The sequence below is a fragment of the Oncorhynchus keta genome, unplaced genomic scaffold, assembly GCF_023373465.1.
Source record: "Oncorhynchus keta strain PuntledgeMale-10-30-2019 unplaced genomic scaffold, Oket_V2 Un_contig_24509_pilon_pilon, whole genome shotgun sequence".
NCBI lineage: Eukaryota > Metazoa > Chordata > Actinopteri > Salmoniformes > Salmonidae > Oncorhynchus > Oncorhynchus keta.
In genome coordinates, this window is record NW_026283949.1 from 83 (window position 1) to 25,000 (window position 24,918).

Sequence of the window (24,918 nt, forward strand, 5' to 3'; positions counted from 1 at the left end):
TTTGGCCCTTGCCTATAAAGCCCATTGAATTGAAATTGAAATGGAGAGAGAGCTAGAGGAGAGAGAGAGAGAGAGAGAGAGAGAGAGAGAGAGAGAGAGAGAGAGAGAGAGAGAGAGAGAGAGAGAGAGAGAGAGAGAGAGAGAGAGAGAGAGAGAGAGAGAGAGAGAGAGAGAGAGAGAGGGAGAGAGAGAGAGAGAGAGAGAGAGAGAGAGAGAGAGAGAGAGAGAGAGAGAGAGAGAGAGAGAGAGAGAGCTGGAGAGAGAGAGAGAGAGCAGAGAGAGAGAGAGAGAGAGAGAGATAGAGGAGAGAGAGAGAGAGAGAGAGAGAGAGAGAGAGAGAGAGAGAGAGAGAGAGAGAGAGAGAGAGAGAGAGAGAGAGAGAGAGAGAGAGAGAGAGAGAGAGAGAGAGAGAGAGAGAGAGAGAGAGAGAGCAGGGAGAGAGAGCAGGAGACTATATCAGATACACAGTGACAACAGTGCCAGTCCTGGACAGTGACAGTGTGATTGGAAGCGTGACAGTGACAATGACAGTTACCTAGTGACGAGCACGGCCGTGTCCACAGGTGGGATGTCATCCCTGCCCCCGGGCACGTAATTGTTGCCTAAGTAACGGGGGCCGCCGTACTCCTCCCACTGCCACTGACAGAAGCTCTCCAGAGCCCTCTCTCCGTGGTGGCCCACTTTCAGCTTGTCCTGTAGAGGAAACAGGGAAGGAAGCAAGACAAGGAGATAATGAGAGGAGATGAGGACATAATCTATCCAGAGCCCTTTCTCCGTGGTGGCCCACTTTCAGCTTGTCCTGTGAGAGGAGAGAGGACATAAACAGGGAAGGAAGCAAGACAAGGAGATAATGAGAGGAGATGAGGACATAATCTATCCAGAGCCCTCTCTCCGTGGTGGCCCACTTTCAGCTTGTCCTGTAGAGGAAACAGGGAAGGAAGCAAGACAAGGAGATAATGAGAGGAGATGAGGACATAATCTATCCAGAGCCCTTTCTCCGTGGTGGCCCACTTTCAGCTTGTCCTGTAGAGGAAACAGGGAAGGAAGCAAGACAAGGAGATAATGAGAGGAGATGAGGACATAATCTATCCAGAGCCCTTTCTCCGTGGTGGCCCACTTTCAGCTTGTCCTGTAGAGGAAACAGGGAAGGAAGCAAGACAAGGAGATAATGAGAGGAGATGAGGACATAATCTATCCAGAGCCCTCTCTCCGTGGTGGCCCACTTTCAGCTTGTCCTGTAGAGGAAACAGGGAAGGAAGCAAGACAAGGAGATAATGAGAGGAGATGAGGACATAATTTATCCAGAGCCCTCTCTCTCCGTGGTGGCCCACTTTCAGCTTGTCCTGTAGAGGAAACAGGGAAGGAAGCAAGACAAGGAGATAATGAGAGGAGATGAGGACATAATCTATCCAGAGCCCTTTCTCCGTGGTGGCCCACTTTCAGCTTGTCCTGTAGAGGAAACAGGGAAGGAAGCAAGACAAGGAGATAATGAGAGGAGATGAGGACATAATCTATCCAGAGCCCTTTCTCCGTGGTGGCCCACTTTCAGCTTGTCCTGTAGAGGAAACAGGGAAGGAAGCAAGACAAGGAGATAATGAGAGGAGATGAGGACATAATCTATCCAGAGCCCTTTCTCCGTGGTGGCCCACTTTCAGCTTGTCCTGTAGAGGAAACAGGGAAGGAAGCAAGACAAGGAGATAATGAGAGGAGATGAGGACATAATCTATCCAGAGCCCTCTCTCCGTGGTGGCCCACTTTCAGCTTGTCCTGTAGAGGAAACAGGGAAGGAAGCAAGACAAGGAGATAATGAGAGGAGATGAGGACATAATCTATCCAGAGCCCTCTCTCCGTGGTGGCCCACTTTCAGCTTGTCCTGTAGAGGAAACAGGGAAGGAAGCAAGACAAGGAGATAATGAGAGGAGATGAGGACATAATCTATCCAGAGCCCTCTCTCCGTGGTGGCCCACTTTCAGCTTGTCCTGTAGAGGAAACAGGGAAGGAAGCAAGACAAGGAGATAATGAGAGGAGATGAGGACATAATCTATCCAGAGCCCTCTCTCCGTGGTGGCCCACTTTCAGCTTGTCCTGTAGAGGAAACAGGGAAGGAAGCAAGACAAGGAGATAATGAGAGGAGATGAGGACATAATCTATCCAGAGCCCTCTCTCCGCGACATCGACCGTGTCACTTTGTTCTGGCACAGAGGTTGTTCGTAGTGACTTTCCTAATGGGACATTATATACAGTACTATTATTGAGGTATAAAGCCCTGCTGAGGGTGTAGGGGTGAAGTTCCCCCTAATTGCTGATATTTGATCAATAATTGTTTTTCTCCACTAATGATTAAGGTTAGGATTAGGGGAGGGGAAGCTGATCCTAGATCTGTACTAAGGGAAACTTAACCCCGGGGCTGTGCTGAGGGAGTTTAGGGAGAGATAGCTATTTACAGATGCTGGACCCAGACACGTTATTGTACTGACTCTTATCAGTACTGCTCTGCCAAGATGCACACACACACACACACACACACACACACACACACACACACACACACACACACACACACACACACACACACACACACACACACACACACACACACACACACACACACACACACACTTGACACCAATTTAGACTGTCTCTCCAGAGCCCTGTTAAAGTAGAGAGACAGGCAATAAAATAGGAAGGGGAAAACAGTGGGAAACTCTCTCTCACACACACACACACACACACACACACACACACACACACACACACACACACACACACACACACACACACACACTCCTCCTCTTTTTCTCTCTCTGTTTCACTCTCTCTATTTCTCTCACACACACACACACACACACACACATTCCTCCTCTTTTTCTCTCTCTGTATCACTCTCTCTATTTCTCTCTCTCTCACACACACACACACACACACACACACACACACACACACACACACACACACACACACACACACACACACACACACACACACACACACACACACATGCTCATACACACAGAGGACACATTACAAGCCCTAAGGCCAATGATAAAACTAAGTAGAAAACAGTTGGGTGGGCCCTGACTCTTCAACGACTTAGTATGTGTGGGTCAGAAGGATTCCAAAGAGGTCATAGAAGGTCAAAGAAGGTCAAAGGTTAGAGGTCAGAACTTACTGGGCGGTTGTGGAGCAGGACCAGCTTGGTGACCCGTATGTTGATTCTGACGCCCAGACTCTTGCTGTTAAACATGTTGTACACCTGCAAGAGCATCGACCATATCATCATCATCATCATCATTTAAATCAACAATTAATCAACAATTAACATTACTAACAATCATTTGTGAGTGTACTTCAGTGTTCTTAATGAATCAATAATAACAATAATTTACGAATGTGTAATTCACTGATACACCCAAACTAAAAAGCTGATATGAGTGTTGAAGGTGGTGTAGGCCATATGGCCCTGGTCTAAAGTAGTGCACTAAGTAGGGAATAAGGAGCCATTTGGGACGTACCACCAGTGTTTCCTACATGGTGGATGGTTAGTTGCTGATTTATTGCGGGTCAAAGCTGGAATAGGGCTGGCTAACAAACATTGCTTTTGTGCCAGACAGACAGACAGAAAGACAGACAGTGAGAGAGACAGAGAGAGAGACAGAGAGAGAGACAGACAGACAGACAAAGACACACAGAGAGAGAGAGAGCGAGAGAGAGAGAGAGGGACAGACAGACAGACAGACAGACAGACAGACAGACAGACAGACAGACAGACAGACAGACAGAGAGAGAGAGAGAGAGAGAGAGAGAGAGAGAGAGGCAGACAGCAGAGAGACAGACAGAGAGACAGAGAGAGAGACAGACAGACAGACAAAGACACACAGAGAGAGAGAGAGAGAGAGAGAGAGAGAGAGAGAGAGAGAGAGAGAGACAGACAGACAGCGAGAGAGACAGAGAGAGAGAGAGACAGACAGACAGACAGAGACAGACAGAGAGAGAGAGAGAGAGAGAGACAGACAGACAGACAGACAGACAGACAGACAGACAGACAGACAGACAGACAGACAGACAGACAGACAGAGAGAGAGAGAGAGAGAGAGAGAGAGAGAGACAGACAGACAGACAGACAGACAGACAGACAGACAGACAGACAGACAGACAGACAGACAGACAGACAGACAGACAGACAGACAGAGAGAGAGAGAGAGAGAGAGAGAGACAGACAGACAGACAGACAGACAGACAGACAGACAGACAGACAGACAGACAGACAGACAGACAGACAGACAGACAGACAGACAGACACCAACTATCCCTTCTGGAGTCTCTGTACTCTGACTCCCCTTCAGTAAAGCTGCTAATCTACTGTGGTAATGAAGTTAATGCAGCAGCAGTTGAGCCTAGAGCAGATCTGCTTTGTTTTCTTTCTAAAAATGACTACAAGGACAGTAAACAAACGACCATGTTAGTGAAACATAGTAAATCATTCTTTAATAGTCATAGCCTCTATGCATTGATCTGAAGACACCAAGGTCCAGTTACTTCACAAGATCCACTGAATTATGATACAATTCTGTGTCTAAATCGCAACCCCAAAACTACACATTAAAATGTGAGATGACAGAAACTTATAAAACAGAATTTAATAATACATAATACATATTGAGACAATGTTCCATTTCTGAGACCGAAAACGGTTAAGAGCGTTGGGCCACAACGTTCTGCCCTTGAACAAGGCAGTTAGTTATCCCCCCAGTCACAACTGCTCGCCAGGTGCCGATGACGTGGACGTTGATTAAGACAGCCCCCAGCACCTCTCTGGTTGTGTTAAATGCAGTTGTACAACTGACTAGGTATCCCCTTTCCCTTCCTCACACACACAGTCCAAATCAGACTCTCTCAGCTCAGAAGATCTTTCAAAATGACTTCAAAAGGAGATGACACAGAGAACTGTGTCTGTGACTGTAAAACAACAAAGTAGATTATCTCTCAAACCAGCAGACCGACCAAACACACCAGGTGTGCATCCCAAATGGCACCCTATTCCACAGGAGGCTGTTGAGGGGAGGACGGCTCATAGTAATGTTTGACCTGTTTGATGTCATTTCTATGAGCCTCCTCCATTAGGTGCAACCCGCTGCCTGTGCACAGTCCCCAAGTAGTGCACTACTTCCCTTTGGGCCCTGGTCAAAGGTAGTTCACTACATAGGGAACAGGGTTCGATTTGGAACTCAGTTCACAGTTCCAGCAAAACTAAAGGCCTCAAGGGAATTCTGGCAGTGACTGAAGTTACCAGACTCTTTAAAAGAAATCCTTTACCAGGATATTTCCAGTTCTTCTCAGGTTTTTACCAAACACAACCTCACCTGTTATCAACAAACTCACTAGTTATCAAACACAACTCACTAGTTATCAAACACAACTCACTAGTTCTCACCAAGTAACCCCTTAATTGGTTATGGGGTCAATTGGAAAAAGCACCTTCAATCTACACAGATCTTCTAGTGTATTATAGTGCTTCCTCCACTTGATATGCTCTACACAAATCCCTGCTCATTTGGTTTTGAGGCTGTTTCCATTTCTTTATGTACAGTACATGTGACTTAAAAATACTGAAAAATACTGCCTTGAAATATACTTTGTAATCAAAATAAAATGCATTTTGGTGTATCTTACATGATTAACCTGGAGGTATTTCCACAGAGTACAGTGAAGGTATAACCAGGGTGGATGCCTGCCCTCCCATCTCTCTCTTTTCTCCTCCTGGCGCTCTCTCTTCCCTCATGCCTATCCCTGTCTCTCCTGCCCAGACCTTGGCTGGCTGTACTGCTGTGTTGATCTCTGTCCAACAGCTCTGCCTCAGAGCGTTGTTTAAGCAGTAGGCTTATCCCCCTCTCCCTCCCTCTTTTACCCTCCCTCCTTCCCTCCTGTCTTTCCTTCTGTCTCTCTGCTCTCTCGCCATTCTTCCTTCACTAATGCCTTTTCCCCTGTCTCGCTCTCCCTCTCCCTCCCTCCTCTTCCCCCTCTCGCTCTCCCTCTCCCTCCCTCCTCTTCCCTTCTCTCGCTCTCCCTCTCTCCTTTTCCCCTCTCTCGCTCTCCCTCTCCCTCCCTCCTCTTCCCCTCTCTCGCTCTCCCTCTCCCTCCCTCCTCTTCCCCTCTCTCGCTCTCCCTCTCCCTCCCTCCTCTTCCCCTCTCTCGCTCTCCCTCTCCCTCCCTCCTCTTCCCTTCTCTCGCTCTCCCTCTCCCTCCCTCCTCTTCCCCTCTCTCGCTCTCCCTCCCTCTCCCTCCCTCCTCTTCCCCTCTCTCGCTCTCCCTCTCCCTCCCTCCTCTTCCCCTCTCTCACTCTCCCTCTCCCTCCCTCCTCTTCCCCTCTCTCACTCTCCCTCTCCCTCCCTCCTCTTCCACCCTCTCTCTCTCCCTCCCCTCCCCCCTCTCTCTCTCCCTCCCTCTCTACCTCCCTCCTCTTCCCCCCTCTCTCTCTCTGTCCCCTTCTCCCTCCCTCCTCTTTCCCCCTCTCTCTCTCTGTCTCCCTTTCATCCCCCCCTCTCTCTCTCTGTCTCCCTCTCCCTCCCTCCTCTTTCCCCCTCTCTCTCTCTTTCTCCCTCTTCCTCCCTCCTCTTCCCCCTCTTTCTCTGTCTCCCTCTTCCTCCCTCCTCTTCCCCCTTTCTCTCTCTCCCTCTTCCTCCTTCATCTCCCCCTCTCTCTCCCCTCTCTCTCTCTCTCTCTCTCTCTGTCTCCCTCCCCCCCCTCTCTCTCTTTCTCTGTCGCCCTCTCCCTCCCTCCTCTTCCCCCTCTCTCTCTGTCTCCCTCTCCCTCCCTCCTCTTCCCCATTGGCTCTTGCCTACCACTCTCACATTCCCTCTCCCCTCCCCTCCCCTCCCCTCCCCTCTGGTTTCTTGCTCTCCTGCCCAAGTCACTGTTGGGCTCTGCCTCTAACTGCTCTGCCCTGTGAGCAGCAGGTTGAATCAGTTGGCTGTTCAGGCAGTTTTAATGAGAAACTGAAAGGGTGAGAAACAGAGACTGAGTCCCAAAGAGAACCCTATTCCCTACATAGTGCACTACTTTTTATGTAGGTCACAAGTCAACGGTAGTGTACTATGTAGGGAATAGGGTGCTATTTTGGATGCATATAGAAAAACAGCGTTACAGTTCTCTGGTACTGGCCGGTCTCTCTCAGAGCTAAACCAGCTAGCACAAAGCCAAGAGAAACATGGGAGGTGGCATTGTCAAAACGAAGCTTGTTAACGTGTCTTTAACCTTTCAAACATGGTAGTGAGCCGCTCAACAGCGTGTGTACAATTCAGAGACTTAATTAGACCTAAAATCCACAAAAGGAAATTCTACCTCGTGGAGTTATCATTTCCCACGTCCCCATGAGGACAAAGGCTATTTTAACCTTAGGGGTTAGCTTTAGGGTTAAGGTTACAATTCTGGTTAGGGTTAGGGGTTAGTGGTTAAGTTTAGGGTTAGGAATACGATTAGGAATATGGTAACGGTTGGGGTTAGGGGTTAAGGAAAACAGGATTTTGAATGGAAATCAATTTTAGGTCCCCACGACAACAGAATAACATAACATGTGTGTGTGCGTGTATTCAAGCATCCTTACCATGTTCATGACGGTGAGCAGGAATCTCTGCGCGGCCTCTGCCCCGTGGTACTGCACCATGTCTGAGTCTGCCACCACCACCGTCTCTACCGTATACAACCCATTCAGATGGATGGTGTTCCTCCTTCTACGGCCCTCCTCCACGCCCTTCTGCCTCTTCTTCCTCACTAGCACGGGGGACAGAGACACATAAAGATTGATTATTATTTGCTGTTCCACCATAGCCTGGTCACAGATCACACCAAACCACTAGGAGTTTGCAAGACAACACAACAGATGTGGTACCAGGCTAGGTTTACTGCATCTTAACAAGACAGCACAAACAAACATTGCGTCAAGCTCGGTCCACTGGATCTTAACAAGACAACACAACAGATATGGTCCCAGGCTATGTTTATTAAATAAAATCTCATTTGATTTGTCACATACACATGGTTAGCAGATGTTAAGGTGAGTGTAGCGAAATGCTTGTGCTTCTATTTCCGACAATGTAGTAATAACCAACGAATAATCTAACCTAACAATTTCACAACTACTACCTTATACACAAGTGTAAAGGGATGAAGAATATATACATAAAAATATATGAATGAGTGATGGTACAGAACGGCATAGGCAAGGTGCAGTAGATGGTATCGAGTACAGTATATACTGTACATATGAGATGAGTAATGTAGGGTATGTAAACATTATATAAAGTGGCATTGTTTAAAGTGGCTAGTGAGACATTTTTTACATCAATTTTTCCATTATTAAAGTGGCTGGAGTTGAGTCAGTATGTTGGCAGCAGCCACTCAATGTTAGTGGTGGCTGTTTAACAGTCTGATGGCCTTGAGATAGAAGCTGTTTCTCAGTCTCTCAGTCCCCGCTTTGATGCACCTGTACTGACCTCGCCTTCTGGATGATAGCGGGGTGAACAAGCAGTGGCTCGGGTGGTTGTTGTCCTTGATAATCTTTATGGCCTTCCTGTGACATCGGGTGGTGTAGGTGTGCCCCTGGTGATGCGTTGTGCAGACCTCATTACCCTCTGGAGAGCCTTACGGTTGTGGGCGGAGCAGTTGCCGTACCAGGCGGTGATACAGTCCGACAGGATGCTCTCGATTGTGCATCTGTAAAAGTTTGTGAGTGCTTTTGGTGACAAGCCAAATTTCTTCAGCCTCCTGAAGTTGAAGAGGCGCTGCTGCGCCTTCTTCACCACGCTGTCTGTGTGGGTGGACCAATTCAGTTTGTCCATGATGTGTATGCAGAGGAACTTAAAACTTACTACCCTCTCCACTACTGTCTCGTCGATGTGGATAGGGGGGTGCTCCCTCTGCTGTTTCCTGAAGTCCACGATCATCTCCTTTGTTTTGTTGACGTTGAGTGTGAAGTTATTTTCCTGACACCACACTCCGAGGGCCCTCACCTCCTCCCTGTAGGCCGTCTCGTCGTTGTTGGTAATCAAGTCTACCACTGTAGTGTCGTCTGCAAACTTGATGATTAATTTGGAGGTGTGCATGGCCACGCAGTCGTGGGTGAATAGGGAGTACAGGAGAGGGCTCAGAACGCACCCTTGTGGGGCCCCAGTGTTGAGGATCAGCGGGGTGGAGATGTTGTTACCTACCCTCACCACCTGGGGACGGACCGTCAGGAAGTCCAGGACCCAGTTGCACAGGGCGGGGTCGAGACCCAGGGTCTCGAGCTTGATGACGAGTTTGGAGGGTACTTTGGTGTTAAATGATGAGCTGTAGTCGATGAACAGCATTCTCACATAGGTATTCCTCTTGTCCAGATGGGTTAGGGCAGTGTATAGTGTGGTTGCGATTGCGATTGCGTCGTCTGTGGACCTATTGGGGCGGTAAGCAAATTGGAGTGGGTCTAGGGTGTCAGGTAGGGTGGAGGTGATATCGTCCTTGACTAGTCTCTCAAAGCACTTCATGATGACGGAAGTGAGTGCTACGGGGTGGTAGTCATTTAGCTCAGTTACCTTAGCTTTCTTGGGAATAGGAACAATGGTGGCCCTCTTGAAGCATGTGGGAACAGCAGACTGGGATAAGGATTGATTGAATATGTCCGTAAACACACCAGCCAGCTGGTCTGCGCATGCTCTGAGGACGCGGCTGGGGATGCCGTCTGGGCCTCCAGCCTTGCGAGAGTTAACATATTTAAATGTTTTACTCAAGTTGGCTACAGTGAAGGAGAGTCCGCAGGTTTTGGTAGCGGGCCGTGTCAGTGGCACTGTATTGTCTTCAAAGCGAGCAAAAAAGTTGTTTCGTCAGTCTGGGAGCAAGACATCCTGGTCCGCGACGGGGCTGTTTTTTTTTGTAATCTGTGATTGACTGTAGACTCTGCCACATACCTCTGGTGTCTGAGCCGTTGAATTGCGACTCTACTTTGTCTCTATACTGACGCTTAGCTTGTTTGATTACCTTGCGGAGGGAATAGCTACACTGTTTGTATTCTGTCATGTTTCCGGTCACCTTGCCCTGATTAAAAGCAGTGGTTCGCACTTTCAGTTTCGCGCGAATGCTGCCATCAATCCACAGTTTCTGGTTTAGGAATGTTGTAATAGTTGCTGTGGGTACGACATCGCCGATGCACTTGCTAATAAACTCGCTCACCAAATCAGTGTATTCGTCAATGATGTTGTTTGACGCAATGCGGAACATATCCCAGTCCACGTGATCGAAGCAATCTTGAAGCGTGGATTCAGATTGGTCGGACCAGCGTTGAACAGACCTGAGCGCGGGAGCTTCCTGTGTTATTCTCTGTCTATAGGCAGGGAGCAACAAAATGGGGTCGTGGTCAGCTTTTCCGAAAGGAGAGCGGGGGAGGGCCTTATATGCGTCGCGAAGTTAGAATAACAATGATCCAGGGTTTTACCAGCCCTGGTAGCACAATCGATATGCTGATAGAATTTAGGGAGTCTTGTTTTCAGATTAGCCTTGTTAAAATCCCCAGCGACAATGAATGCAGCCTCAGGATATGTGGTTTCCAGTTTACATAGAGTCAAATGAAGTTCGTTCAGGGCCATCGATGTGTCTGCTTGGGGGGGAATATATGCGGCTGTGATTATAATCGAAGAGAATTCTCTTGGTAGATAATGCAGTTGACATTTGATTGTGAGGAAAGCTAACTGCATCTTAACAAGACAACACAACAGATGTGGTACCAGACTAGGCTTACTGCATCTTAACAAGACAACACAACAGATGTGGTACCAGGCTAGGCTTACTGGATCATAACAAGACAACACAACAGATGTGGTATCAAGCTAAGCTTACTGCATCTTAATAAGACAACACAACAGATGTGGTCCCAGGCTAGGTTTACTGCATCTTAACAAGACAACACAACTCCTTAACAGGCAACACAACAGATGAAGCTTTGCATCTTAACAAGCATCCCAGGCTAGGTTTAATCTTAACAAGACAACACAACAGATGTACCAGGCTAGGGTAACAAGACAACACAACAGATGTGGTCCCAGGCTAGGCTTACTGCATCTTAACAAGACAACACAGCAGATGTGGTCCCAGGCTAGGTTTACAGCATCTTTTAACAAGACAACACAACAGATGTGGTCCCAGGCTAGGTTTACAGCATCTTAACAAGACAACACAACAGATGTGGTCCCAGGCTAGGTTTACTGCATCTTAACAAGAAAACACAACAAATGTGGTCCCAGGCTAGGTTTACTACATCTTAACAAGACAACACAGCAGATGTGGTCCCAGGCTAGGTTTACTGCATCTTAACAAGACAACACAACAGATGTGGTACCAGGCTAGGCTTACTGCATCTTAACAAGACAACACAACAGATGTGGTACCAGGCTAGGTTTACTGCATCTTAACAAGACAACACAAAATATGTGATCCCAGGCTAGGTTTACTGCATCTTACAGGACAACACAACAGATGTGGTACCAGGCTAGGTTTACAGCATCTTAACAAGACAACACAACAGATGTGGTACCAGGCTAGGCTTACTGCATCTTAACAAGAAAACACAACAAATGTGGTCCCAGGCTAGGTGTACTACATCTTAACAAGACAACACAGCAGATGTGGTCCCAGGCTAGGTTTACTGCATCTTAACAAGACAACACAGCAGATGTGGTCCCAGGCTAGGTTTACAGCATCTTAACAAGACAACACAACAGATGTGGTCCCAGGCTAGGTTTACAGCATCTTAACAAGACAACACAACAGATGTGGTCCCAGGCTAGGTTTACAGCATCTTAACAAGCCAAGCTGACAGGGACAAGAACAGAGACAATGCCAGCTACAGTAGACATTCCATTATAGTCGTTGAGCTAAAGAATCCCTTATAGATACTTTAATTTGGGTATGACACAGCATCTATTTTTTTGGGTTATAAAATGCTTAATAAGTTAGCGGTTGGTAACAGAAGCAAGGTAAATAAAACCAGTGTGAAGCACTTCTCTCCATGACTGGAAACACATAAGAAAACACATTTTGTCATTTTGGTGAACTAACCCTTTAAGTAAAGATGGATGACAGACTGACAGATAAAGAGACGGACAGATGAAAAAGATGTTCATTCTGTATGAGATGCCACGAAGTTTCTCTCTCAAACAAACAATTGTCACTACCTCTGTTTATTTCTTCTCTCCCTCTGCTTTAACTTACCCCAGTCCTCTGGAAGAGACCACCAGCACATACTCTATGACCAGGAGTTATATTAGGCCTAATCATATTAAATGAAATAGTTTCAGTACTCTGACCAATGTTATGAGAACAAGGCCGGGGTTGGTCCATTCGCTAAGTCATTCCAGACTCAATGAACTCCAATGTCTTCCATTGGAAAGAAAAGGCACAGCTAGTTTACGTAAGAGTGGTGGAATAAACTATGGTAAAACCACTGCAGCAACAACAGGACTTCATGGGCCACATTAAAGGGGCAATCTGCAGTTCAAAGAACATGAAAGTAGTCAATCAAATCAAATTATATTTGTCATATACACATGTTTAGCAGATGTTATTGTGGGTGTAGTGAAATGCTTGTGTTTCTATCTCCAACAGTGCAGTAATATCTAACAATTCACAACAATACCTACAATACACACAACCTAAAGTAAAATAACGGAATTAAGGAATATATAAATATTAGGATGAGCAATGTCAGAGTGGCATTGACTAAAATACAGTAGAATAGAATACATTATATATATATATATGAGTAAAGCAAAAATATGTGAACATGATTAAAGTCAGTGATTTGGTTAACAGCTGAGGGACAGGGCTGGAGAAATGGAACCATCATCAAATTCATAGACAGAGGTATGGATGCAAGTGTAACGGATGTGAAACGGCTAGCTTAGTTAGCGGTGTGCGCTAAATAGCGTTTCAATCGGTGACGTCACTTGCTCTGAGACCTTGAAGTAGTAGTTCCCCTTGCTCTGCAAGGGCCGCGGCTTTTGTGGAGCGATGGGTAACGATGCTTCGTGGGTGACTGTTGTTGATGTGTGCAGAAGGTGCCTGGTTCGCGCCCGGGTATGGGCGAGGGGACGGACGTAAAGTTATACTGTTACACAAGGACTGACCATCCAGGAGATAAAAGTATAGGTTTTCCTATGTTTTGAGGCTATACAGTATTTGTTTACAATTACATGATTCCAATGGAGCAAAACAAGCTTATATTTTGGGTTATGATGAGGTACAACAGTTGAACTAAGCTTATAAAACATTTATAAGATATATTCTTAAAAAATGTATGAATAAGTTAAATTGTAAAAGACTGAAGTTCCCCTTTAAGGAGGACTCGCTGCACACACTAACTTCGGTTCTCATCAGAGATGCATGGTTAACTAAAGCCTTTGTGTTGTAACACCACCTCTAGCAAAACTGTGTGAGAGACCTTAGTAACAACAGATTGGGTAACACTACCATAAAGCCAAAAGTCATAACGCATTATAATGAGATAATGATGTGGTTATAATGCATTATGATGTTGTTATAATGTATTATTATGCGGTTAATGCATTATGATGTGGTTATAATGCATTATGATGTGGTTAATGCAATATGATTGGGTTATAATGTATTATTATGCAGTTAATGCATTATGATGTGGTTATAATGCATTATGATGTGGTTAATGCAATATGATTGGGTTATAATGTAATATGATGTGGTTATAATGCATTATGATGTGGTTATAATGCATCATGACGTGGTTAATGCATTATGATGTGGTTGCAATGCATTATAATGTGGCTAATGCATTACGATGTGGTTATAATGCATTATGATCTGGTTATAATGCATTATAAAGCATGGGTGATCTTCTTATAAAGTCTTATTATCATCTTTCCCTCGATCCTGACTTGTCTCCCAGTCCCCGCCGCTGAAAAAACATCCCCACAGCATGATGCTGCCACCCCCATGTTTCACTGTAGGGATGGTGCCAGGTTTCCTCCAGACGTGACGCTTGGCATTGAGGCCAAAAAAGTTCAACCTTATTTTCATCATACCAGAGAATCTTGTTTCTCATGGTCTGAGAGTCTTTAGGTGCCTTTTGGTCAACTCCAAGCGGGCTGTCATGTGCCTTTTACTAAGACGTGGCTTCCATCTGGCCACTCAACCATAAAGGCCTGATTGGTTGCGTGCTGCAGAGATGGATATCCTTCTGGAAGGTTCTCCCATCTCCACAGAGGAACTCTGGAGCTCTGTCAGAGAGACCATTGGGTTCTTGGTCACCTCCCTGACCTCGGCCCTTCTCCCCTGATTGCTCAGTTTGGCCGGGCGGCCAGTTCTAGGAAGAGTCTTGGTGGTTCCAAACTTCTTCCATTTATGAATGATGGAGGCCACTGTGTTCTTATGGACATTCAACGCTGCAGACATTTTTTGGTACCCTTTCCCAGATCTGTGCCTCGACACAATGCTGTCTCGGAGCTCTAGGGACAATTCTTTCGACCTCATGTCTTGGTTTTTGCTATGACATGCACTGTCAAATTTGGGACCTTATATAGACCGCTGTGTGCCTTTCCAAATCATGTCCAATCAATTGAATTTACCACAGGTGGACTCCAATCAAGTTGTAGAAACATCTCAAGGATGATCATTGGAAACAGGATGCATCGGAGCTTAATTTCAAGTCTCATAGCAAAGTGTCTCAATGTGGAAAAAGTGAAGGGGTCTGAATAGTTTGGGGAAGACATTGTATATTCAATATGAGACGCATCTTACACTGATGATGTTGACAACATGATTGTCTGCAGATCAATACTCATGATACTGTTGTTGCCATGGTTCCCTCTCTTCTTCAAGACTTCCAAGTTCATAACACTGTAGACTGGCAGTAGGGTTGCAAAATTCCAGTAACTTTCCCCGAAGTCCCAGGTTTTCCAGAAATCCTGGTTTTACGATTCCTGGAATCCTCCAACCAGGATTTCTGGAAAACCTGGACATTTTTGTGGTGGAATATTTTAGTTAGTGGAATGTTGGAACTCTATCTGGGAGGATATCAATTCTATTAAAGTAACAGCCATTTACATTTGTCTGAACTGTCTGAACTGTAGCGTTTAAGAACACCCATGAGATATCCCTGTTAGTGGAAGAAGGGCCATGTCATTCCATGTATTTAGTTCAATCAAACCTATTTTCCAGCATATATCTGGAGCTTGTTTCTAGCATGGCTTGCACACACACACACGCACACACACACACACACACACACACACGCACGCACACACACACACACACACACACACACACACACACACACACACACACACACACACACACACACACACACACACACACACACACACACACAAACTTCTGCAGAAACCGAACTATTGGTTGTGGCGGTATTGTTTGGTTAATCTGTTGTCTGTTAAGGTTGTTTATCTGCGTGGACAAACACTGTGGAAAGATGTTTTGTTCTCAGAGAAGAAGAGTGCTTAGCTTGGGCAATGACAATACTGGACAACTGTGGAGACTCAGTGAATCAAAAGTCACAAAAGCCATACGGCTTGGGCATGGGAATGCCCAACAGTATAAGACTTATCTATGTGTTGTTGTGATCTTAAAGCAATGTTTATGTTCTTGTTTCTGTTTAGTGCATTGGAAAAGGCAAGATGAGAGAGATCTGTGAATCCCCCAGTTAGCTGGTCTAAATAACGTCACACACAAACACATTGCAGAACTCTATTGGGTCACATGGAGAAAAACATTTGAAGTAGAACATGAGATACAGACAAACATGAAAATCAGATCCCATGTAACTATAGTAATAATAACAATGTAATAATATGTATACATTCATTACTCAAGTCTATCTGTAAAAACAGTACATGGTATATACTTAACGACATTAGTTCAAACACTGCAAGTAGCTTCTGACAAGGGGAAGATGGTACTCTCTTCAACCCTCCTCTCCCACTTCCTCTCCTCTTCTTCCATCCTCCTCTCCCACTTCCTCTCCTCCTCTTCAACCCTCCTCTCCCACTTCCTCCCCTCCTCTCCCACTCCCTCCCGTCTTCTCCCACTTCCTCCCCTCTCTCCCACTCCCTCTCCTCCTCTCCCACTTCCTCTCCTCCTCTTCAACCCTCCTCTCCCACTTCCTTCCCTCCTCTCCCACTTCCTCCCCTCCTCTCCCACTTCCCTCTCCTCCTCCCCTCCTCTCCCACTTCCCTCTCCCTCGTCCTTCCCAAACCTCCTACTCCCTCCCCTCCTCCACTCCCCTCCTCCTCTTCAACCCTCCTATCCCACTTCCTCCCCTCCTCTCGCACTTCCTCCCCTCCTCTCCCACTTCCTCTCCTCGTCTTCAAACCTACTCTCCCACTCCCTCCCCTCCTCTCCCACTTCCTCCCCTCCTCTCCCCTCCTCTCCCACTCCCTCCCCTCCTCTCCCACTTCCTCTCCTCCTCTTCAACCCGCCTCTCCCACTTCCTCCCATCCTCTCCTACTCCCTCCCCTCCATTCCCACTCCCTCTCCTCCTCTTCAACCCTCCTCTCCCACTTCCTCCCCTCCTCTCCCACTCCCTCCCCTCCTCTCCCACTTCCTCCCCTCCTCTCCCACTCCCTCCCCTCCTCTCCCACTTCCTCCCCTCCTCTCCCACTTCCTCCCCTCCTCTCCCACTTCCTCCCCTCCTCTCCCACTCCCTCCCCTCCTCTACCACTTCCTCCCCTCCCTCTTCCTCCCCTCCTCTCCCACTTCCTCCCCTCCTCTCCCACTCCCTCCCCTCCTCTCCCACTCCCTCCCCTCCTCTACCACTTCCTCCCCTCCTCTCCCACTCCCTCCCCTCCTCTCCCACTTCCTCTCCTCCTCTTTAATCCTCCTCTCCCACTTCCTCCCCTCCTCTCCCACTCCCTCCCCTCCTCTCCCACTCCCTCCCCTCCTCTCCCACTCCCTACCCTCCTCTTCAACCCTCCTCTGCCACTTCCTCCCCTCCTCTCCCACCTCCTCCTCTCCTCTCCCACTTCCTCTCCTCCTCTTCAACCCTCCTCTCCCACTTCCTCCCCTCCTCTCCCACTTCCTCCCCTCCTCTCCCACTTCCTCCCCTCCTCCCCCACTTCCTCTCCTTTTCAACCCTCTCCTCCTCTTCACCTCCTCTCCTCTTCTTCAACCCTCCTCTCCCTCCTCCTCTCCCACTCCTCCTCCCCTCCTCTCCCACTCCCTCCCCTCCTCTCCCCTCTCCTCCTCTTCAACCCTCCTCTCCCACTCCCTCCCCTCCTCTCCTCCCCCCACTTCCTCTCCTCCTCTTCAAACCTCCTCTTCCACTTCCTCTCCTCCTCTTCAACCCTCCTCTCCCCTTCTCCCAACCCTCCTCCTCCCACTTCCTCTCCTCCTCTTCAACCCTCCCTCCCACTCCCTCTCCTCCTCCTCCCCTCCTCTCAACCCTCCTCTCCCACTTCTCCCCTCCTCCTCCCACTTCCTCTCCTCCTCTTCAACCCTCCTCCTCCAACCCTCCTCTCCCCTCCCTCCCCTCCTCTCCCCTCCCCCCTCCTCTCCCACTCCCACTCCCTCCCCTCCTCCTCCCACTTCCCCTCCTCTCCCACTCCCTCCTCCCTCCTCTCCCAAACCTCCCCTCCTCTCCCACTCCCTCCTCTCCCACTTCCCTTCAACCCTCCTCTCCCACTTCCTCCTCCCCTCTCCCACTTCCCCCCCTCCTCCCACTTCCTCCTCTCCTCCCCCACTTCCTCTCCTCCTCTTCAACCCTCCTCTCCCACTCCCTCCCCTCCTCTCCCACTTCCTCCCCTCCTCTCCCACTTCCTCTCCTCCTCTTCAAACCTCCTCTTCCACTTCCTCTCCTCCTTTTCAACCCTCCTCTCCCACTTCATCCCCTCCTCTCCCACTTCCTCTCCTCCTCTTCAACCCTCCTCTCCCACTCCCTCCCCTCCTCTCCCACTTCCTCTCCTCCTATTCAACCCTCCTCTCCCACTCCCTCCCCTCCTCTCCCACTTCCTCCCCTCCTCTCCCACTTCCTCTCCTCCTCTTCAAACCTCCTCTTCCACTTCCTCTCCTCCTCTTCAACCCTCCTCTCCCACTTCCTCCCCTCCTCTCCCACTCCCTCCCCTCCTCTCCCACTTCCTCTCCTCCTCTCCCACTTCCTCCCCTCCTCTCCCACTCCCTCCCCTCCTCTCCCACTCCCTCTCCTCCTCTCCCACCTCCTCTCCTCCTCTCCCACTTCCTCCCCTCCTCTCCCACTTCCTCTCCCCCTCTTCAACTCTCCTCTCCCTCTGCTCCTCTTTGACCACTCTCTTTAGTCTGCTGCTCTTCAATCCCTCTCTCCCTCCTCCACTTCATCTCTCAAGCATCTGGTACAGATGTCCCTATACTCTATCAACCTGTAATGTGACAGATAACCACTCTACAGGTGTGGGCAGCATTCCCACTTAGACCCTACTGTGTCCATGACAACGCAGGCTTGACAGAGGGCACATGGCAACCAGACCAACTTCTGACCAATCGGAGGCCAAGGAACTTAAATCGTAATGATTCTTTCACTGATGATTCTTTGCACTTCACTCTTCACTGTCTGTGGACAAATGGATATCTGTCTATAGGCATGTGAGAGCAGCATATACAACGGACAGGGAAAGATGTCTTTCTGTATTCAAAGTGAAATCTCACAAACAATGTATCAACCAATTGCCATTTGAATAGCAGTGTTTCTAAGACCAAAGGTCTAAGGTCTAAGGTCATTCTCAAAGATTGGAGAACAAAATAGAGCTGAGGAAGAAACTCCTTCATATAAAAGCAAGCTTGAAAGCGACATGTGATTCTCCCTCACGCTGTAATGTGATATCTCACAAACAACTTATCAATCAAATGTCGTTTGAATAGCACTATTTTCAGAAATGAGTGTATTTGTCACAGAACGCTTAACAAATAAAAGCCATATTGAAACTAATAGCCCAAACCCATAGGGCGAACAACAACAGTACTGACTAACTCCCTTAACCTTCTGTCATCAGTCTCATCACCATGCACATCCCACCCAGACAGCAATAAAAGAGGTATTGATGAAGAGCAATAAAGACAACTCCCTTCCTCCCTTTGCAGTGGCCTATACCACAGTCACCAGAGAATAAATACAATAACAAGCACAATATTGAGACAAACACAAAACTGTTGCAACCCAAATGGCATCCTAGTCCCTTTATAGTGCACTACTTCTGACCAGGGTCTATAGGGCTCTGGTCAACAGTGATCCACTTTGTAGGGAATAGGGGGCCATTTGGGACAGCCCCAACTTGTTTCTGAGTCATACTGAGACAAATAACAGCCTGCTTTGAAATCTTGAGACTAACACACTCAGCAGGGGACAATAAAACCTGCCGACTCAACGGTTAGCCAGTGCTGCTGCTGTTATGGGTCTGAAGCAAAGTACTCTAACCCTGATGTATAATAACTTTGGGAAAACTGGTTGAGGTCCACATCAGCAAAATATAGGAGGACAGAGTGTCTAGATCGACACGAGGGTTGCAACATTTCTGTACCTTTCCCAAAACCCCCAGTCATTTTTCAACCCTAACAGACACATCTGGGTTCTGAGACCTCTCCAGTTCATTACGGTCTACATGGAGATAGAAGCCCATTATAAAGGTCCAATAGATAGCATCCAGCCTAGACCTAGACCCTAGACTACAACCAGACTCCAGAGTCACTGTATGGCAGAGAGGTGCCCACATAAAGAGATCACTCAAAGATACCTTTTTTTAAATCACATCTTAGAAGTGTTATACTAGTGAACTATCCATTTAAGAGCTGTCCATTAAAGGGGATGAATCGTTCACTCAAAGAATCTACGTTTGCCAGACATTTCCATTCCTCATGTGTCCTGTCCTAATTGGCATCCGATCGATGTTCTAGAATCGACCAGGTTGCATCCCAAATGAAACCCTATTCCCTACATAGTGCACTACTATTGGCCCTGGTGGGCCCCGGTCAAAAGAACTGCACTCATTAGGGAATAGTGTGCCACTTGGGTTACAGCCAGGAGATACATCACTCCAATCAGAGCATCACTCCAAAGAGAATCCTTTAACAACTTTAATGATAGAATCCTTTAGATGTTGGAGACAAGTGGAGCATTAATGCTTCAGCTGCCACGCCCATCTCTTTGATGTGTCTGAGAGGGACTGGAGAAGGAACAGCAAGCTCTAATTGATGTGTCTGAGAGGGGCTGGAGAATGAACAGCAAGCTCTAATTGATGTGTCTGAGAGGGGCTGGAGAAGGAACAGCAAGCTCTAAATGATGTGTCTGAGAGGGACTGGAGAAGGAACAGCAAGCTCTAATTGATGTGTCTGAGAGGGGCTGGAGAAGGAACAGCAAGCTCGAATTGATGTGTCTGAGAGTGGCTGGAGAAGGAACAGCAAGCTCTAATTGATGTGTCTGAGAGGAGCTGGAGAAGGAACAGCAAGCTCTAATTGATGTGTCTGAGAGGGGCTGGAGAAGGAACAGCAAGCTCTAATTGATGTGTCTGAGAGGGGCTGGAGAAGGAACAGCAAGCTCTAATTGATGTGTCTGAGAGGGACTGGAGAAGAACAGCAAGCTCTAATTGAGAGAGGGGCTGGAGAAGGAACAGCAAGCTCTAATTGATGTGTCTGAGAGTGGCTGGAGAAGGAACAGCAAGCTCTAATTGATGTGTCTGAGAGGAGCTGGAGAAGGAACAGCAAGCTCTAATTGATGTGTCTGAGAGGGGCTGGAGAAGGAACAGCAAGCTCTAATTGATGTGTCTGAGAGGGACTGGAGAAGGAACAGCAAGCTCTAATTGATGTGTCTGAGAGGGGCTGGAGAAGGAACAGCAAGCTCTAATTGATGTGTCTGAGAGGGGCTGGAGAAGGAACAGCAAGCTCTAATTGATGTGTCTGAGAGGGGCTGGAGAAGGAACAGCAAGCTCTAATTGATGTGTCTGAGAGGGACTGGAGAAGGAACAGCAAGCTCTAATTGATGTGTCTGAGAGGGCTGGAGAAGGAACAGCAAGCTCTAATTGATGTGTCTGAGAGGGGCTGGAGAAGGAACAGCAAGCTCTAATTGATGTGTCTGAGAGGGACTGGAGAAGGAACAGCAAGCTCTAATTGATGTGTCTGAGAGGGGCTGGAGAAGGAACAGCAAGCTCTAATTGATGTGTCTGAGAGGGGCTGGAGAAGGAACAGCAAGCTCTAATTGATGTGTCTGAGAGGGGCTGGAGAAGGAACAGCAAGCTCTAATTGATGTGTCTGAGAGGGACTGGAGAAGGAACAGCAAGCTCTAATTGATGTGTCTGAGAGGGACTGGAGAAGGAACAGCAAGCTCTAATTGATGTGTCTGAGAGGGACTGGAGAAGGAACAGCAAGCTCTAATTGATGTGTCTGAGAGGGGCTGGAGAAGGAACAGCAAGCTCTAATTGATGTGTCTGAGAGGGGCTGGAGAAGGAACAGCAAGCTCTAATTGATGTGTCTGAGAGGGACTGGAGAAGGAACAGCAAGCTCTAATTGATGTGTCTGAGAGGGGCTGGAGAAGGAACAGCAAGCTCTAATTGATGTGTCTGAGAGTGGCTGGAGAAGGAACAGCAAGCTCTAATTGATGTGTCTGAGAGGGGCTGGAGAAGGAACAGCAAGCTCTAATTGATGTGTCTGAGAGGGACTGGAGAAGGAACAGCAAGCTCTAATTGATGTGTCTGAGAGGGACTGGAGAAGGAACAGCAAGCTCTAATTGATGTGTCTGAGAGGGGCTGGAGAAGGAACAGCAAGCTCTAATTGATGTGTCTGAGAGGGGCTGGAGAAGGAACAGCAAGCTCTAATTGATGTGTCTGAGAGGGGCTGGAGAAGGAACAGCAAGCTCTAATTGATGTGTCTGAGAGGGGCTGGAGAAGGAACAGCAAGCTCTAATTGATGTGTCTGAGAGGGACTGGAGAAGGAACAGCAAGCTCTAATTGATGTGTCTGAGAGGGGCTGGAGGGAACTGCAAGATTGATGTGTCTGAGAGGGGCTGGAGAAGGAACAGCAAGCTCTAATTGATGTGTCTGAGAGGGGCTGGAGAAGGAACAGCAAGCTCTAATTGATGTGTCTGAGAGGGACTGGAGAAGGAACAGCAAGCTCTAATTGATGTGTCTGAGAGGGGCTGGAGAAGGAACAGCAAGCTCTAATTGATGTGTCTGAGAGGGCTGGAGAAGGAACAGCAAGCTCTAATTGATGTGTCTGAGAGGGGCTGGAGAAGGAACAGCAAGCTCTAATTGATGTGTCTGAGAGGGACTGGAGAAGGAACAGCAAGCTCTAATTGATGTGTCTGAGAGGGGCTGGAGAAGGAACAGCAAGCTCTAATTGATGTGTCTGAGAGGGGCTGGAGAAGGAACAGCAAGCTCTAATTGATGTGTCTGAGAGGGACTGGAGAAGGAACAGCAAGCTCTAATTGATGTGTCTGAGAGGGACTGGAGAAGGAACAGCAAGCTCTAATTGATGTGTCTGAGAGGGGCTGGAGAAGGAACAGCAAGCTCTAATTGATGTGTCTGAGAGGGACTGGAGAAGGAACAGCAAGCTCTAATTGATGTGTCTGAGAGGGACTGGAGAAGGAACAGCAAGCTCTAATTGATGTGTCTGAGAGGGGCTGGAGAAGGAACAGCAAGCTCTAATTGATGTGTCTGAGAGGGACTGGAGAAGGAACAGCAAGCTCTAATTGATGTGTCTGAGAGGGACTGGAGAAGGAACAGCAAGCTCTAATTGATGTGTCTGAGAGGGACTGGAGAAGGAACAGCAAGCTCTAATTGATGTGTCTGAGAGGGCTGGAGAAGGAACAGCAAGCTCTAATTGATGTGTCTGCTGGAGAAGGAACAGCAAGCTCTAATTGATGTGTCTGAGAGGGACTGGAGAAGGAACAGCAAGCTCTAATTGATGTGTCTGAGAGGGGCTGGAGAAGGGAACAGCAAGCTCTAATTGATGTGTCTGAGAGGGACTGGAGAAGGAACAGCAAGCTCTAATTGATGTGTCTGAGAGGGGCTGGAGAAGGAACAGCAAGCTCTAATTGATGTGTCTGAGAGGGCTGGAGAAGGAACAGCAAGCTCTAATTGATGTGTCTGAGAGGGGCTGAGAAGGAACAGCAAGCTCTAATTGATGTGTCTGAGAGGGACTGGAGAAGGAACAGCAAGCTCTAATTGATGTGTCTGAGAGGGCTGGAGAAGGAACAGCAAGCTCTAATTGATGTGTCTGATTGAGGAGGGCTGGAGAAGGAACAGCAAGCTCTAATTGATGTGTCTGAGAGGGACTGGAGAAGGAACAGCAAGCTCTAATTGATGTGTCTGAGAGGGACTGGAGAAGGAACAGCAAGCTCTAATTGATGTGTCTGAGAGGGGCTGGAGAAGGAACAGCAAGCTCTAATTGATGTGTCTGAGAGGGACTGGAGAAGGAACAGCAAGCTCTAATTGATGTGTCTGAGAGGGACTGGAGAAGGAACAGCAAGCTCTAATTGATGTGTCTGAGAGGGACTGGAGAAGGAACAGCAAGCTCTAATTGATGTGTCTGAGAACAGCAAGCTCTAATTGGTGTCTGGAGGGAAGGAGGAACAGCAAGCTCTAATTGATGTGTCTGAGAGGGACTGGAGAAGGAACAGCAAGCTCTAATTGATGTGTCTGAGAGGGGCTGGAGAAGGAACAGCAAGCTCTAATTGATGTGTCTGAGAGGGACTGGAGAAGGAACAGCAAGCTCTAATTGATGTGTCTGAGAGGGACTGGAGAAGGAACAGCAAGCTCTAATTGATGTGTCTGAGAGGGGCTGGAAAAGGAACAGCAAGCTCTAATTGATGTGTCTGAGAGGGGCTGGAGAAGGAACAGCAAGCTCTAATTGATGTGTCTGAGAGGGGCTGGAGAATGAACAGCAAGCTCTAATTGATGTGTCTGAGAGGGACTGGAGAAGGAACAGCAAGCTCTAATTGATGTGTCTGAGAGGGGCTGGAGAAGGAACAGCAAGCTCTAATTGATGTGTCTGAGAGGGACTGGAGAAGGAACGAGGTAAAGAGGATTTATTCATGATGACATCCGGATGTCATGGAAGACGTCATATTGAGCTTGTTAGCAGGTCACAATCAACAGCTCAAACTTGGACATCCATCTATCCATCCCCCCACTCACTCACCCACCCATATATCCATCTATCCATCCCCCCACTTACTCACCCACCCATCTATCCATCCCCCCACTTACTCACTCACCCATCTATCCATCCATCCCCTCACTCACCCACCCATCCATCCATCCATCCATCCCCCCACCCACTCACCCATCCTTCCATCCCCCGACTCACTCACTCACCCACCCATCCATCCATCCATCCCCCCACTCACTCACCCACCCACCCACCCATCCATCCATCCCCCCACTCACTCACCCACGCACTCATCCACCCATCCATCCCCCCACTCACTCACCCACCCACCCATCCATCCATCCCCCACTCACTCACCCACGCACTCATCCACCCATCCCCCCACTCACCCACACACCCATCCATCCCCCCACAATAGGACAAGCTAAGGAACAATAATATCCTGTATGTCAGAATAACTTACTAAACCTCTATCAGAGGTCTGGACCTGAATGGAAACGGAGGCGGTCCACTGTCAGTGGAGGACGCCACTTTAAAGTACTGTGATGCACTTTAGCACTGATTTCAGATCATTTTCCCAAAGCAGAAAACACTGGTATGTCTGCCTTTGGGCAGGTCCAAGTACAGCCGTAACAGATAGCAAGTCCACTGTTGTTTTAACCTACTTTGGGGCTTCTCCTGCTGACCACATGACCGTCTCAGATTCATAAAGCAGGAATATCATCACCCACGGCAACACGGCCACCAGAATAATAATAATAAAACTGTCTCCCAGCTCATTGGTCC

At 47.9% G+C, this 24,918-nt stretch overlaps 1 protein-coding gene across 1 annotated transcript in view; it reads right to left on the minus strand.

Moving 5' to 3' along the window:
• Positions 1-420: 420 nt before the first annotated feature.
• The window catches only part of LOC127922064 (A disintegrin and metalloproteinase with thrombospondin motifs 17-like), a 52,004-nt gene continuing 27,506 nt past the window's right edge, over positions 421-24,918 (minus strand). Inside the window, exons 4-6 of the mRNA XM_052505642.1 lie at positions 7,601-7,767; positions 3,170-3,253; positions 421-693 (exon numbers count right to left, since the gene is read on the minus strand). Coding sequence (XP_052361602.1) covers positions 532-693; positions 3,170-3,253; positions 7,601-7,767 — 413 coding nt within the window. The 3' untranslated portion in view covers positions 421-531. The remainder of the gene's footprint in view (positions 694-3,169; positions 3,254-7,600; positions 7,768-24,918) is intronic.